The sequence below is a fragment of the Podarcis bocagei genome (assembly GCF_964188305.1).
Source record: "Podarcis bocagei genome assembly, chromosome: 2".
Lineage (NCBI taxonomy): Eukaryota > Metazoa > Chordata > Lepidosauria > Squamata > Lacertidae > Podarcis > Podarcis bocagei.
Window position 1 is genome coordinate 8334513 of NC_138126.1, and position 16707 is coordinate 8351219.

Genomic DNA, 16707 nt, shown 5'->3' on the forward strand with positions numbered 1-16707 from the left:
AGGTAAACGGCGTTCCGTGTGCTGCGCTGGCTCGCCAGATGCAGCTTGTCATGCTGGCTACGTGACCCGGAAGTGTCTGTGTACAGCGCTGGCTCCCGGCCTCTAGAGTGAGATGAGCGCACAACCCGAGTCTGTCAAGACTGGCCCGGGCAGGGGTACCTTTACCTTTACCTTTTAAGAGATCTAATGATGTTTTCTTTAAGAGCGGGCGCACCACTACCTCCTTCGGTTCCCCTGGGAATGTCCCGGTGCCAAGGGACAAATTGATGATATCCCCTAGGGGGGCCCACACCTTGTCTGGACACGCTCTAATTAGCCAAGACGGGTGGTAGGCTTTCCAGCTCAGAGGAGTCTGTCCACATCGGCTGGGGAAATCCGGTCAAAGTGGTCCAATACTGGACCCAAGGACAGTCGAGGGACCTCCAGTTCCTTTATTGTATCCAAATTGGCAGGGAGGTCATGGCGGAGCACTAAGACCTTCTCTGCAAAAAAGCTCGCAAATGCCTCACAGCTATGTGTCAAATTGTTATTTAAATTTGGCTGTCCCTTGAGGGACGTTAAAGACCGAATTATACTAAATAATTGCGCTGGGTGAGAGCTAGCAGATGCAATGGAGGCCGAGAAGTAAGACTTCTTAGCGGTCTTCACTGCCATCTCGTAGGTTTTCATAAAAACCCTATAAGATGTTCTTGAGGCTCCGTTACGGGCACCCCGCCATACTCGCTCTAGCCGTCTGAGGTCCCGCTTCATTTTCCAGAGCTCCTCGATAAACCAGGGAGCCCGGTTTCTGCGGGGTCGCAGAGGGCGCTTAGGTGTGATCTCATCAATGGCTGCCAGGAACTGGATATTCCAGCCCTCAACAAGCTCAGTCAATGAGTCGCCAGGGGGAGCAAGGTCCCGCAAGGCTTTGCGGAATCTCTCAGGGTCCATCAGCCTCTGCGGGCGAGCCCAAATTGGCTCGCCACCTAAGCAGGGTGGGGGTGGAAAGTCAATCCTGGCTTTCAGAGCGTAGTGATCAGACCATGGCATCTTCATCGAAGGAGACATGATCACATCTATACCTATGCCAAAGATCAAATCCAGCGTGTGGCCTGCTTGATGTGTGGGGCCCGAAACAAACTGGGAGAGCCCTAGTGTCGCCATGGAAGACACCAGGTCCAGAGCCTGTGAGGAGGGAGTGGCATCAGCATGGATGTTGAAGTCCCCCAATACCAATAGGTTAGGGAACTCAAAGGCCCAGCCGGCCACCGCCTCCAGCAGGCCTGACAGGGTGGCTGCTGGTGCGCTAGGTGGCCGGTACACCAGCCAGACGGCCATGCTCTCCTCGGAGCCCCACACTAGGCCAACACATTCAATGCCGGGGATCGATGGCGATGGTAGAGCCCTGAAAGAACAATCTTCCCGGATTAATAATGCCACCCCTCCCCCCCAGCCCACAGTCCGCGACTGGTGGAGGACGGAGAAACCTGGGGGCGCCATTTCTTGTAAGGTAACTGTTTCCCCTTCGCGCACCAGCAGCCACCCTATCAGGCTCCGTCACACAAGCCAGGTCGACCCCCTGCGAGGTAAAGAAATCTTGCAGGCTGGCGGTTTTGTTGCCTATAGACCTGGCATTGCACAGCACCAGTGACGGAGGTGAGTAATCCTTGCTCACCCTACCCTCGTCCCTCGGGATGGGGCACAGATTGGAAGGGGTACAAGCATATCCGTATCTCAATCCCCTTCGCCTATGACAGCCAAGCATACTAGGACTCAATTGAAGCAGCCAAGCATACTAGGACTCAATTTCTTGACTTTAAGAAAGCCGACTTCATAAAACTTAGGGAAGTGCTGGGTGAGATCCCATGGACAGCAATACTAAAAGGAAAGGGAGTTCATGATGGCTGGGAGTTTGTTAAGAGGGAGATAGTAAAAGCACAACGTCAGGCAATACCAATGAGACGGAAACATGGAAGGTGCCTAAAGAAGCCAGGGTGGCTATCAAAAGAACTTTTAACTGAATTAAGATTAAAAAAGGATGTGTACAAAAAATGGAAAAGGGGGGAAACCACCAAAGAGGAATTCAAACAAATAGCCAGCACGTGTAGACACAAAGTCAGAAAAGCTAAAGCACAGAATGAACTCAGGCTTGCTAGAGAGGTTAAAAGCAACAAAAAAGGCTTTTATGGGTATGTTCGTAGCAAAAGGAAGAACAAAGAAACAGTTGGGTCACTCAGAGGAGAAGATGGTGAAATGCAAACAGGGGACACAGAAAGGGCTGAACTCCTCAATTCCTTCTTTGCCTCAGTCTTCTCCGATAAAGAAAACAATGCCCGACCTGAAGAATTTGGAGCAAATGATTCAGCAAAGGAAACACAGCCCAGAATAACTAAGGAGATAGTACAAGAATATTTGGCTAGTTTAGATGTATTCAAGTCTCCAGGGCCAGATGAACTGCATCCAAGAGTATTAAAAGAACTGGCAGATGTGATCTCAGAACCACTGGCAGTCATCTTTGAGAATTCCTGGAGAACAGGCGAAGTCCCGGCAGACTGGAGGAGGGCAAATGTTGTCCCTATTTTCAAAAAGGGGAAAAGAGAGGACCCAAATAATTACCGCCCAGTCAGTCTGACATCAATACCAGGGAAGATTCTGGAGCAGATCATTAAGCAAACAGTCTGTGAGCACCTAGAAAGGAATGCTGTGATCACCAATAGTCAGCATGGATTTCTGAAAAATAAGTCATGTCAGACTAACCTGATCTCGTTTTTTGACAGAATTACAAGCCTGGTAGATGAAGGGAACGCAGTGGATGTAGCCTACCTTGATTTCAGCAAGGCATTTGACAAGGTGCCCCATGATATTCTTGTAAAGAAGCTGGTAAAATGCGGTCTTGACTATGCTACCACTCAGTGGATTTGTAACTGGCTGACTGACCGAACCCAAAGGGTGCTCATCAATGGTTCCTCTTCATCCTGGAGAAGAGTGACTAGTGGGGTGCCACAGGGTTCTGTCTTGGGCCCGGTCTTATTCAACATCTTTATCAACGACTTGGATGATGGACTCAAGGGCATCCTGATCAAATTTGCAGATGACACCAAACTGGGAGGGGTGGCTAACACCCCAGAGGACAGGATCACACTTCAAAACGACCTTGACAGATTAGAGAACTGGGCAAAAACAAACAAGATGAATTTTAACAGGGAGAAATGTAAAGTATTGCACTTGGGCAAAAAAAATGAGAGGCACAAATACAAGATGGGTGACACCTGGCTTGAAAGCAGTACATGTGAAAAGGATCTAGGAGTCTTGGTTGACCACAAACTTGACATGAGCCAACAGTGTGACGCGGCAGCTAAAAAAGCCAATGCAATTCTGGGCTGCATCAATAGGAGTATAGCATCTAGATCAAGGGAAGTAATAGTGCCACTGTATTCTGCTCTGGTCAGACCTCACCTGGAGTACTGTGTCCAGTTCTGGGCACCACAGTTCAAGAAGGACACTGACAAACTGGAACGTGTCCAGAGGAGGGCAACCCAAATGGTCAAAGGCCTGGAAACGATGCCTTATGAGGAACGGCTAAGGGAGTTGGGCATGTTTAGCCTGGAGAAGAGGAGGTTAAGGGGTGATATGATAGCCATGTTCAAATATATAAAAGGATGTCAAATAGAGGAGGGACAAAGGTTGTTTTCTGCTGCTCCAGAGAAGCGGACACGGAGCAATGGATCCAAACTACAAGAAAGAAGATTCCACCTAAACATTAGGAAGAACTTCCTGACAGTAAGAGCTGTTTGACAGTGGAATTTGCTGCCAAGGAGTGTGGTGGAGTCTCCTACTTTGGAGGTCTTTAAGCAGAGGCTTGACAACCATATGTCAGGAGTGCTCTGATGGTGTTTACTGCTTGGCAGGGGGTTGGACTCGATGGCCCTGGTGGTCTCTTCCAACTCTATGATTCTATGATTCTATTCTATGATCTGCCCCCACCGCCATACCTCCCTCGCCCCTCCACGGTAGCAATCCAAAGCCTCATACTAGCCTCCATTGATGGCAATTGAAGTTATTCTTTCCCAGCCTAGTTGTTCTGCTTATAGTATCAGCAACTCGATAACTCTAATTAGTCGAGTAGAACAGACCAACTAAACATCAGCTACCTCTCTGATTGTATGAAACTATAATATTCTATGTCAGCCTACTGTTATAAAAAGGTAAAGGACCCCTGACCATACGGTCCAGTCGTGACTGACTCTGGGGTTGCGTGCTCATCTCGCTCAAGAGGCCGAGAGCCGGCGCTTGTCCGCAGACAGCTCCCGGGTCACGTGGCCAGCGTGACTAAGCCGCTACTGTCGAAGCAGAGCAGCACACGGAAACGCCATTTACCTTCCCGCCGGAGAGCGGTCCCTATTTATCTACTTGCACTTTTGAGGTGCTTTCGAACTGCTAAGTGGGCAGGAGCTGGGACCAAACAACGGGAGCTCACCCTGTCGTGGGGATTCGAACCGCCGACCATCTTATCGGCAAGTCCTAGGCGCAGTGGTTTAGCCCACAGCGCCACCCGCGTCCCTTACTATTATAATATCAAACAAACCAATTAATTAAATAAAAAAATAAAAAATAAACCCCAAAACGTTCCACCACTAAACAAAACTACCATATAACATACATTAAGGAAAGAAAAAACACTTAAATAGCAAAAGAACAACAATCAGACACCTAACAGTAAGCAAGGAACTTAAATATTAACACGAAAAAATGAACTATAAAAACTAAAACAAATGGCAAAGGAAGGTGGGAGGGGAAAAAGGAAAGAAAAAAAGTTTTTGTAGCAGACAAAGTTATTGTAGCATCACGCGCCAGCTCGAGTCTGCTCGAATGATCTCTGAATCTGCCAACCTGAACAACCAGGCGACATCGGGGGATGGGCAGAGGAAGGCGGGGCAGGCTCAGTAAATGCCCTGTTTGATGACAATGCCATGCCCGATGGTCTCAGGGGGCCCTCCTCTTGCTGTTGCGCTAGCACTTGTAGTGGCAGAGAAAGTGTTCCTCTTGGCATCAGGAGTCCTCTTGTTTCCCCACAGCTGGTGTTCTCAGGGCCACAGGATGGTACCTCTCCTCTGCTACAACCAGCTGCCAGCCCTGTGGCTTAAGAGTCTCTGGTGTCTTGAGGGTGTAAACCCCCCCCCCCCTCTGGCTTCCCTAGGTGCCTTTCAATTGAGTCATCTGCAGAGTAATATATCTTGACCCAGGCTCTATGCCGAGTACTCAACCAGTCTGTTTCAGTTCAGGTCCTTGAGCCAAAGACTCACACAGGAAGGCGAGAGGGGAGCAGGCTCACTCACTAGCGCTACGGACTTCAGAGATTCCACCCAAACAAAAAAAACTAGACATTTTGCCTCATTTTAAGAATCTGTCTGGACAGACATTTTAAGTCTGAAAAAGAGGGCGTGTCCAGGAAAAACCGGACATATGGCAACCCTACACAAGATGCTTCTTCCTAAGGAGTTGTGCCTTTCCTGAAGGCCTGTAATGCTGGGCTCTGGGGGGTCCCGGGGGGGGGGAGGGAATCCCTTCCTCTCAGGGTCAGGACAGAGAAGGCTGAATCGCCTGAGCAGGAGGAGATCTGCTTTTAAGTTTGGAGTCTGTGATGAAACAGGTGTGCCTGTCTACTGTCTTCCTTAAATCAAATGGTTATTTTGAAGACCTCTAATGCTGGACTCGGTGGAAAAACCTTGTATTGGGGCCACTACAGAGAGGACCTTGGCCTGTTATGAGGCAGAAAGAGGGCCTGCTTTGCACACGTAAAATCCTCCCGGGCTCATAGCTCAGCACCTCCACTCAGATCTCCTGCTTGAGGCCTTGGGGAGCTGCTGCCGCCAGTCTGAATAAAAATGTCTCTTGTCCCCTTTTAGTCAACCTGTGGCTCATTGTGGGAGCCATTCTGGGTGTCATGGCGGCCATCCTGCTGGTCTCTGGGATCATCTTCTTCTTCATCCGCAGTAAGTAAACCCTGGGTGCGTTTGCTGCCTCTCCTGTGTCCTTCTGTCCTGGCCTCCGACTGGGAATGTGCTGGTGGAGCTTCCTGGCAATTGTCGCTGGCATCCCTACAGAGACCCCTCCCCATAAAACACCCTTTGAACATGAACCAAAAGTCCTGTTGGCCATTCCTTTGTGCTCAGGAAGTTCACTTCCCACCTGACGTTTTAATCAGTCCTAAGCCTTCAGTCCAGTACACACTTAGCAGGGAGCCTTATTTACAAATCTTTAGGTGCCAGGCAAAAACATTTCTTTCTAACCAGGCCTTTGGCCTTTTAAATGTGTTTGTGGGAGGGGAGTTACTGGTTTGTTTTTGCTTTGTTGTGTATTTTGTGCTCTCATTTCATATTTTTATGTTGTAAACTGCCCTGCCATCTTCATTAAATGAATAAATAAATAAATATTGACCTGGGAGGATGCTGTATTGAACTGAATAGACTTTCTTCTGAGTAGACTTGCCTAGAATTGCATTGTTAAAGTTCCTTATCTCTCTCTCCCCCCCCCCCCACCTTCTCTGGGCAAATTTGAGGATTAGGGGTCTGCTGGGAGTGAAATAATCTGAAAAGGAATGAGTGAAGGGACTGGATAATGTTTCCTTCCACCCTCTTGGAATTTGTCCACTGCCTGGTTCCCATGTTGATTTAATTTTCTCACTTTTTTCTACTTCTTTGTAACATGAGTTCCTTGAAAAGCTCCCCTTCTGGGCTCCCCTTCCTTGGAGGTGTTTGGAAGAGACAAGAGGAGCATCTGCTGGGAAGGTTTCAGCATCTGAGAGCCAGATTGTCGAAATGGGATTGTGTGGCCTCTGGAGGTCCCTTCCAGCTCTGACCTTCAGCTTTTGTCTTCACAGGGAAACGGAGCAAGAAACCAGCCTACAAAGCAGCCTCAAGTGAGTGACTACTCCCCTTTCTCTATTTCCCCCCAATATGGGGCAGGAACATGTTACAAACAGACAAAACTAAACCTGGTGGTGGCCTGGTCCTGAAGCCCAAGACCCTGATGGGAAGCTTCAGCCTGTCTGCTCAGCCTGTCTGTGGAGAGCAAGGGGTCCCTCAGGGCCAGGAAAAGGCTGCAGAGAGACTGTCGGCTGAGGGAGGGGCTCCAGGAAGGAGCAGGAGGAAGAGCCGAGGGTCTGGGGAGAGAGGGGTCTCTGGGGGTTTAATCTACTAGAACCTGAAGCTAAAGAATTGGTTGGTTAGCTCTAGTCTGTGGGTGTTAGGAACCCACCATTGCTCTCCCCCACTCCTTCTGCCTTTCTGCCCAGATTGCGCCCACCCCCGCTCTAGTCCCCCGCTGCCTCCATGCCAGGCTGCGCCCATCTCTCTTTGCCCTCCACTGCTGCCCTTGAGTCCCCTTGCCTCTGGGCTGCCTGTCCCTGAACTCTTCTTAGGCCCCTCCCCGTATTGAGCCTGATCTGGGATGGGGTTGGAAGGAGGGAGGAGAAGGGCTGGGGGGGGATGGGAACTCCCTCCCTGGGATCCTGACTCCTGTGTTTCCTCCCTTTTGCAGCAAGCGACCAGGGGTCCGACAGCTCCACCAAGGGTAAGTGAGGGGGGGCAAAGGGGGGTCTCTTGCAGAAGACTCAAGTAGGGAACATCCTCAAATGGGGAAAACCTTCGTCTGTTACCCCCCTTGGGGTTTCCAAGAGTGACATAATCTGCAGTGTCCATTGAGCTGAAAATCGCGCTTGGGACTCATTCTGTCTGTCCATCTGAGCTCCACAGAGGATCCCCTCCATCTGACAAATGGGTTCTCCCCAGAAGAGGGAGTCACATTTTGGGTTCATTCTGGAATAGATTTTTCCTTCTGGTAGGACTGCTTTGTGTCCTTCTGTTATTCCCCCAAAGTGTGCAGCTTGGCTCACTTGCTTGAGCTGCCCTCTGCAGGCATTTGCTCTGCAGGCCCATTTTGGTGGTGCTCCTGGCATATCTCATGTCTGATTTGACATGATGAGGGATGGTGGCTTTCCTTGTGAGGCTGTCCTTTGGGTTCCCACGAGCTCTGCTATGCTGATGCCCCCACACCATGATGTTGGCTTAACTTTGAAACACTCCTGTTCTTTATTTCTGCAGTTTCATACCAGCCTGGTGTGTGAGATGAGACCAGAAGGAGCCTGCCCAAGTTTGGCTGTGAATTGCAGAGGCTCAGAGCCCCTCCTGTCCTTCAATGCTGTTTATGATGTTCCTTAATCCTGGCTTTCACCCACCAATTCTGACTCCGGGTGTAACTAGAATTTGAGGATGATCATGTTTTTCTGATGGATTTTGGCCGATTGTGCTTCGCAGCTGATTTTCAGAAATGTGCTTGTGTTAATCAGAAATGTGCCAGATATACGCAACTAAAAGCTTTAAAAGGGGATGAGGAGATTGAGCATGACTTGCAGTGATGTTGATGATTTCTCTTGGTTCTTTGCTGCTGTGTTTCCCTCTACAATCCCTTCCCCAATCTTGTTTCCCTCACATGCCATCCAAATTGAAGGAAAATCAACATTTGAGAACTGCTTTAGGTGTATTATGCGTGAAATAGGCTAAATTGTTACTGCCGACCTGCTTCTTGGGCCGCCCAGCCTTTGGCTAATCGGATGCTATGTCATGGAATGTGTAAAAGCAGCCTAACTGCTCTGGCTGGGTGTTTTCAACCCACCTTCTGTGTGAGGAAGTGAAGAAACTGGCAGGGAGGGATGGTTGGCAGGGAGGAGGGATGCTTAGATGCTCAGGAGTTGAAGCTGAAAGAGAAGGAACTGAGTGGCTGAAGACTAGAGAGACTGTCAGAAATGGATCCTATTCTAATCTGGAAGCTTGCAAGTCTCTCTCAGAAGATGAAGGACAGACGTTGGCCATTGATCCCGTAGAAGCCAAGGAGGACATCATCTCCAGTTACAACATCTGGATATGGAGGGGTTTTGTCTGTGTTGACCAAGAGCCCAGATGGGAGGGACGTCCTCCACCAGCCCTCTTGGGTCACCTCCTGCATCCCCAGAACCTCACTCTCCTGTCTGACTAGATCCTGTCTGACTACATCCTCAGGCTGGGCAGAGAATGAGGAGCTCCAGGGGGCATTCGGACCTTCCTCATGGCAATGGCAGCTGCTGAGGCAGTTTCCTCCAGACCCTCTTTCTGTCCCGATACCTTCAAGGCTCCAGTTCTCCAGCCTGGTTCATGGAGCTTCACGTCCAGGACAACCAGCTGCTGTTCTCTGGGGCTCCACCCTGGACCTCCCATGATGCCCTGGGGCAGTGAGTTGAGAAACAGGCTGGAGGGGGAGGAAGAAGCAGCTGAAGGGGGAAATGGAGAAAGCGGGGAACTGAGAAAGAGGTAGAGAGGCTGAGGGGATGGGGTATAGCAACTCTTCTACAGGAGATCAGAGGGCCTGATCCTGCTGACAGGCAAGGAGGAAGCCAGCAAGAAGAAGAGGCAGATCAGGAGCTGCATGGCCACAATTTGATCTGAAATAAGGAGCCCCATATTTTTGGCTGCAGTTCATGAGACTTCTAGCCTGGTCCCCGCAGCCTTCTAGGAAGGGTGACCCATTGAGACTCAGACCCCATGGACTCTTCCTCCCAAAGGAGCTCAGGGCAGCAAACATCAAAATGTTGTTAATGTTAACGGGTGGGCAGGGTATAAATAATAAAATTATAATTATAATTATTTTAATATGCGTTTGACTGAAATAAATAAGGGTGCCCTCCCTTCTTCTTTAGAGATTCTAAAGAGAGTTCCAGAGATTTTGAAGTTCCTGAGAATGTTCACAGACTCTGGCAGGGAGGTGGCAATAATTGGTCTTCCATTGCAAAGTGACTGAAGAACTAGTGTCCAAAGTGAGATGCGGACATAATCTGTGGTTTTGCAGGGGTGGAATTAAATCACCTGAAGCCAAGAGGGTGTGAATTCTGCTCAGAGCCTGGGGGTGGGGGAAACCACCTGGATGCTGCCTTTGGTTCCAGGACAGAAGAAAGGAGGCTTGGAAATATAATAAAATCAATGTATAGATATCTGATCTGGGGCAGGGGGTGGTGGGAGATGACCAAGGTGGGGTTGCCCCAAAAGTCCGCAATCCCAGGAGGAAATTCTCCCACTGTGGACCTTGAGGAACATATTTTTCCTCTCTGCGGTTCCCACCATATGATTTTCGCCATCTTCCTTCTCTTCTCATAGGCTGGCATTACTTAAGGAGACTCTTTCCTAGAAATAACAACACAGTAACTCTCTTAGACCTCCAGGGGCCCCAGGACTCTTCTTGCCTAACCCAATGGATTTGCTGCACCTTGCTTGGAAGACACTGGATGTAATTGTTATTACAGTCATACCTCGGGTTAAAGTAACTTCGGGATGAGTTTTTTCGGGTTGCGGCTGTGGCGACTTGGAAGTAACGGAGCACGTTACTTCTGGGTTTTGCCACTCGCACATGCGCAAACGGTCAAAATGATGTCATGCGCAAAAGCGGCGACCAACGCATGCGCAGATGCGGGCTGGGTTTGCTTCAGGATGCGAACGGGGCTCCGGAACGGATCCCGTTCGCATCCAGAGGTACCACTGTATTATTTTTATTCCTGAAGGCAGCCCTGTTTAGGGAAGTTTTTAATGTTTGAAGTTTTACTCTGTTTTTAATGGAAACCCAGGCAAGTGGGTGGGGTATAAATAATATAATTATTATTTTGTAATATCCATTTGACTGAAATAAATAAGGGTGCACACCCTTCTTCTTTAGTGGATCTTTCCTTCTTATCACAGGAGTTCCAGAGATTTTGAAGTTCCTGAGAATCTTCACGGACTCTGGCAGGGAGGTGCCAATAATTGGTCTCCCAGTGCAAAGTGACTGAAGAACTAGAGTCCAAAGCCAGATGGGGACAGAATCTGTGTTTGCACAGGTGTGGGCTTAAGTTACATGAGACCACCTTGTTGCTGAAGCCAAGAGGGTCTGAAGTCCGGTCAGTGCCTGGATTGGGGACCACCTGGATGCTGCCTTTGGTTCCAGGATGGAAGAAAGGAGGGTTGGGAATGTAATAAATATATAGATATCTGACCTGGGGCAGAGGGTGGTGGGAGATGACCAAGACAGGGTTGCCCCAAAAGTCCACAAACCCAGGAGGAAGTTCTCCTACTGAAATGAAAGGAAGATGCCCAAAATATTTAATTTGTTTTACATTTTTATCCCACTCTTCCTCCCAAGGAGCTCAGGGCATCAAAATCAAAATGTTAAAACAATACCATTTAAAATGAGCTAATCTTTCTCCCTCCGCCCTGGATGTACTGTATTTTTTGCCTTATAGGGCACACCGGCCCATAGGGCACACTTATTTTTTGGGGGGGGGAATAAAGGGGGGGAATTTATTCCCCCCCTGAGTCCCAAAGAGCAAAGAAGCCATGACAGTGAGCGGGATGGATCCCGCTCGCTGTCCTGGCTTCGTTTTTAGCCTTGGGGCTGGGGGTCCGGGAGCGAAGGCGAGGTTGCGCAACCTCGTCATCGCTCCTGGAGCTTGCGGGGGAAGAAGAGAAGAAGAGGAGTTTGGATTTGATATCCTGCCTTTCACTCCCTTTAAGGAGTCTCCAAGCGGCTAACATTCTCCTTTCCCTTCCTCCCCCACAACAAACACTCTGTGAGGTGAGTCAGGCAGAGAGACTTCAGAGAAGTGTGACTGGCCCAAGGTCACCCAGCAGCTGCATGTGGAGGAGCGGAGACGGGACTACATCTCTTAACCACTACACCACACTGGCTCTCAGAAAGCCCTAGCTCCCCCAGCCCCCAGAATGGGTCCGGGAGCGAAGGCGAGGTTGCGCAACTCCCGCTGGGCTCCCAAGCCTTGCGGATAGCTTCCTGAAGCCTGCACTCGCCCCATAGGATGCACACACATTTCCCGTTCATTTTTGGAGGGGGCAAAGTGCATCCTATAGGGCGAAAAATACGGTAAGTCTTCCCTCACCCCTTCTTCCCTGATGGGGAGTGGGATGCCATTTTGGGGCCGGCCTCAGCTGTCAAAACATATTGGGCTGGCCTTGGTGTGTGAGTTATGCTACGTAAAATGGGACTTCACGGAAAACACAAGGCGACATTGGAGCGCTGCAAAATCATTTGTGCGTGAACATCTGGGAAACCCATGGAGAATTGCACTGATGGTTGTAAAACACTCCTAATTATTATTCCTGTACCATTATAATTTTATTGTATAATCTTAGGAGGTTGTAGACTGAGACGTATGTTAACATTTGAGCAGCTCCTCCATCTGTGTGGGGGGCGGGTGCCCACCTTGAAAACGCCTCCGTGGAGAGGGGATCAATTTTTTAAAAAAATCATTTGCATTTTCAAAAACAGGAACAGAGAGCATATTTAACCCCTCTCTCCTTCCCTCGCCCCACTTACAACTTCATACCAAACACAACCGTATGACTTTCCTTCCACACTTTTCCTGGTTCCTTTGCTTTTCTACTACTCTGCGTAATCCACATCTTTTTAATCATCCAATTTGTTATCTATTAAATACTCTCATCCGTTTCAACTGCTGGGTTTACACGAGACCTGCTAAGCTATGTCTTTCTCTAGACAGGTTCTTGAAATATTCACTAGGCATTATCCATTCCTCCTTATATTCCTTATATCTGTTTTCTCTTATCCTGTTTGTCAGACCAGCCAGTTCAGTACATTCAAACATTTTACACTGCCGTTCTTCCTGAGTGGGTGCTATCCTGTTCTCTACCTTGGTGCCAATAAGGTTCTAACTGTGGCAGAGGCGCATAGTAATAAACTCTTTTGTTTTGGGGGGAACCTCTGTTGTTACCATCCCCAAAAGGAAACTCTCAGGTGTTTCTTTTAAAATTCATTTTATATCGTTTCCCAATATCCCTTAATTATTTTACACGAGCAACACATGTGAATAAAAGATCCCTCAATTTCATTACACTTCCAAAATATACCTTTTTCTTATTTAGATATTTTTGTCATTCTGGTGGGGTGTTAAATACCATCTGTGGGCCATTTTCATCATACAATTTTTTATCGCATAACTTGCCATTAAATTCATATTTATTTTCCACAACTTTCCCCATAATTCATAATCGATTTTGTGACCCACATCCTGTGTCCACTTAATCCTGCTAAATTTCACAAATTCCTCTTTCGTTTCCCACTCCAACAGCAGTTTGTACATATTTGATAATACTTTTATATTTGTATCTAAAAGGTCTTTAGTAAACTGAGACTTTTGTTCTGCAAAGCCATTTTTCCTATCTATCTTAAACAATTCATTAATGTGATGTACCTGTAGCTAATTGGTAACCAGATTTCTTGATTCCTCGAGATTTCTCAGTTTTGGTTCCTGTCCTGCAAGAGATAAAATTTCACTGTGAGTTAACCACTGCTTATCCATATTTATTCTTTTCCTGGTTGTAGTTTCCGCTGGGGATATCCACAGAGGTGTTTTTCTTTCTAATAAGTTTTTATACTTGCCCCATACTCTAAATAGGTTTTTTCTGATTACGTGATTTGTAAAAGTTTTATCTATTTCCGCTTTTCCACACCATAGGTAGGCATACACCCACTTGCACCGATTCCAAAGCTGTGACATATGTGGGAACCTTGACCTTTTTTTTGCAACCCGTGACTTGCTTCAACTGGTCCCTTGAAGGATTTCCTAGAAATCACCTGATTTCCATTTCAGCTGGGGAAGAAAGCAGCCGGCAGGGGGCAGTGGAGGATCACAAAAAGGGGAAAGCGAGAAAATACAACTAGGGACTGTGGAGAAATGGGTGAGGGTGTCTTGTGGCAGAGAGAGAGCGTCAGGGCAAGAGACAAACACACACAAACACCAGTGCTAATGAAGGATGAGGACTTCCTCAGCGAAATCTGCCTCTGTTCTTCAATTCCTGTGAGAAATGTCAGTCAAGCAGCCTGAGATGCTGTCACTTGAGATTCCTTTGCTAGCTTGGCATGCAAACAAAATTTAGATTATTGGAACTTGCCAAAGACTGTTTACTGCACCCTCAGTAAAATGTTAAAACGAAAAGAAACATTTTGTTATAAGTAAAAATGAAAACAAACATTAAAAATAAAAAGGCCTTGTTCTGGGAACTGCCCTGGGACTTTCCAACCGGACTCAGAGGTTGCTGAGGGAGGCAGAAGAGGGCGAAGTCCCCTGGGAAACAATCCAGTTTGGAACGGAGAAACACACCAAGGACGTTTTTATGCCATCATTTATTTGCTAGACTCCATATTCTGTTCCCACACAATGCCAAGAAGGGGACAAAAATAATGTCAGGAGAGACGTCCCTGCAGGCCTAGTCTTGAGAGGTGGAGAAGCCTACAAGGATCCAGTGTGGGGTTGTGGTTTGACTGGGATATGGGAGCCCGGGAGTCCTGGGTTCGAATCCCCACGCAGTCATGAAGCTCCCTCAGGGACCTTGGGCCTCTCAGGGCCGTTATGAGGAGAATATGAATGCCACCTGGATAGAAATATTCATTTTTTGAAGGAACAGCTAGAGTGGAAGATGCCTTTTGCTTGCCAGAAACAGGACCCAGGAGTCCTGGCTCCTGCCGAGTCTCCTCCCAAAGGGGACCCAGGAGTCCTGGCTCCTGCCGAGTCTCCTCCCAGAGGGGACCCGGGAGTCCTGGCTCCTGCCGAGTCTCCTCCCAGAGGGGACCCGGGAGTCCTGGCTCCTGCCGAGTCTCCTCCCAGAGGGGACCCGGGAGTCCTGGCTCCTGCCGAGTCTCCTCCCAGAGGGGACCCGGGAGTCCTGGCTCCTGCCGAGTCTCCTCCCAGAGGGGACCCGGGAGTCCTGGCTCCTGCCGAGTCTCCTCCCAGAGGGGACCCGGGAGTCCTGGCTCCTGCCGAGTCTCCTCCCAAAGGGGACCCGGGAGTCCTGGCTCCTGCCGAGTCTCCTCCCAAAGGGGACCCGGGAGTCCTGGCTCCTGCCGAGTCTCCTCCCAGAGGGGACCCGGGAGTCCTGGCTCCTGCCGAGTCTCCTCCCAGAGGGGACCCGGGAGTCCTGGCTCCTGCCGAGTCTCCTCCCAAAGGGGACCCGGGAGTCCTGGCTCATGCCGAGTCTCCTCCCAAAGGGGACCCGGGAGTCCTGGCTCCTGCCGAGTCTCCTCCCAAAGGGGACCCGGGAGTCCTGGCTCCTGCCGAGTCTCCTCCCATAGGGGTCCCAGGAGTCCTGGCTCCTGCCGAGTCTCCTCCCAAAGGGTCCCAGGAGTCCTGGCTCCTGCCGAGTCTCCTCCCAAAGGGGACCCAGGAGTCCTGGCTCCTGCCGAGTCTCCTCCCAAAGGGGACCCAGGAGTCCTGGCTCCTGCCGAGTCTCCTCCCAAAGGGGACCCAGGAGTCCTGGCTCCTGCCGAGTCTCCTCCCAAAGGGGACCCAGGAGTCCTGGCTCCTGCCGAGTCTCCTCCCAAAGGGGACCCAGGAGTCCTGGCTCCTGCCGAGTCTCCTCCCATAGGGGACCCAGGAGTCCTGGCTCCTGCCGAGTCTCCTCCCAAAGGGTCCCAGGAGTCCTGGCTCCTGCCGAGTCTCCTCCCAAAGGGGGCCCAGGAGTCCTGCCTCCTGCCGAGTCTCCTCCCAAAGGGGACCCAGGAGTCCTGCCTCCTGCCGAGTCTCCTCCCAAAGGGGACCCAGGAGTCCTGGCTCCTGCCGAGTCTCCTCCCAAAGGGGACCCGGGAGTCCTGGCTCCTGCCGAGTCTCCTCCCAAAGGGGACCCAGGAGTCCTGGCTCCTGCCGAGTCTCCTCACAAAGAGGACCCAGGAGTCCTGGCTCCTGCCGAGTCTCCTCCCAAAGGGGACCCAGGAGTCCTGGCTCCTGCCGAGTCTCCTCCCAAAGGGGACCCAGGAGTCCTGGCTCCTGCCGAGTCTCCTCCCAAAGGGGACCCAGGAGTCCTGGCTCCTGCCGAGTCTCCTCCCAAAGGGGACCCAGGAGTCCTGGCTCCTGCCGAGTCTCCTCCCAAAGGGGACCCAGGAGTCCTGGCTCCTGCCGAGTCTCCTCCCAAAGGGGACCCGGGAGTCCTGGCTCCTGCCGAGTCTCCTCCCAAAGGGGACCCAGGAGTCCTGGCCACTTGGCCTTGAGGAAGAGAGCTGTGGAGGCTCAGGGTTTTGTCCTGCATGCTGAGGGAGATGGGTCTTTCCAAGGCTGGAGGGGGCCCAGGCCAGGCCAAGAGGGAGAAATGCCAAAGGTCTCCCCATCTGGGCGCTGAGGGACATCGTGGGGAGAAAGGAAACGTCTTCCCCTGAGCGACATTTCTGCCTGCCGATCTCCCAGTCAGGCAACCTGATCTGTGGGCTGCTGTGGCTTTCGGTTTCTGCCTTGTTTGGCTGCTCTCCCTTGCACCAAAGGTCTCCTCTGCAGGGAGGGAAGCGGGGAGGCTGAGGCAGCCCCACCCGGCCTGCTTGTCGGGGACGGAAGCCATTTTGTGGAGGGCTGGCAGTGAAGCAGAAAGGGAGGGGAAATGGCTGCCTCCTTCCTGGAAGGGCTGCTTCAAGCAGCGGCTTTGTTATTTGTTCATCTACATGCCACCATCTCCCTAACTTGATTCAAGGGTGGGTTAAAGCCACATAACAAGGCTATACAGCAATGCCTAAAGTCCTCAAAACCTTTTAAAAAGTCTGTGGAGAAGAAAACATTTCCCTCCTGGCCGTTAGTTGTTGTTGTTGTTGCCCACTGCACCTCCACGAAGAGGGGAAAGGAAAGGGAGAAAAGTCTCCACAGAGGAGACCAGGGGAGCA

The 16707-nt window shown here is 50.2% G+C and overlaps 1 protein-coding gene and 3 long non-coding RNA genes across 7 annotated transcripts in view; 2 read left to right on the plus strand and 2 right to left on the minus strand.

The window, feature by feature from the left end:
• LOC308580963 (class I histocompatibility antigen, F10 alpha chain-like) overlaps positions 1 to 16707 on the plus strand; it is a 54309-nt gene that overhangs the window by 17487 nt on the left and 20115 nt on the right. Inside the window, exons 5-8 of one of the 4 annotated variants that reach the window (XR_014004859.1) lie at positions 5886 to 5972; positions 6860 to 6898; positions 7519 to 7551; positions 8082 to 8163. The exons of 1 other annotated variant lie outside the window; for it this stretch is intronic. Coding sequence is in view for 2 of the 3 variants with exons in the window: in XM_081183317.1 (XP_081039443.1) it covers positions 5886 to 5972; positions 6860 to 6898; positions 7519 to 7551; positions 8082 to 8104 (182 nt within the window). In the remaining variant the exon portion in view is untranslated. Of the gene's footprint in view, positions 1 to 5885; positions 5974 to 6859; positions 6899 to 7518; positions 7552 to 8081; positions 8368 to 16707 lie in introns of those variants that run through there. 2 more of the 4 variants (XM_081183318.1, XM_081183317.1) reach the window with 2 other exon arrangements.
• LOC308581259 overlaps positions 8259 to 16707 on the minus strand; it is a 30024-nt gene continuing 21575 nt past the window's right edge. The window contains exon 2 of the long non-coding RNA XR_014004896.1: positions 8259 to 9875. This is a non-coding gene — a long non-coding RNA (uncharacterized lncRNA). The remainder of the gene's footprint in view (positions 9876 to 16707) is intronic.
• On the plus strand, positions 10256 to 13354 carry LOC308581372. Its single transcript, XR_014005020.1, has 2 exons — positions 10256 to 11260; positions 11919 to 13354. It is a non-coding gene; the product is annotated as an uncharacterized lncRNA (long non-coding RNA).
• Positions 12764 to 16568, minus strand: LOC308581337. Its single transcript, XR_014004985.1, has 2 exons — positions 16253 to 16568; positions 12764 to 13323 (listed from the first exon to the last, which is right to left on the minus strand). It is a non-coding gene; the product is annotated as an uncharacterized lncRNA (long non-coding RNA).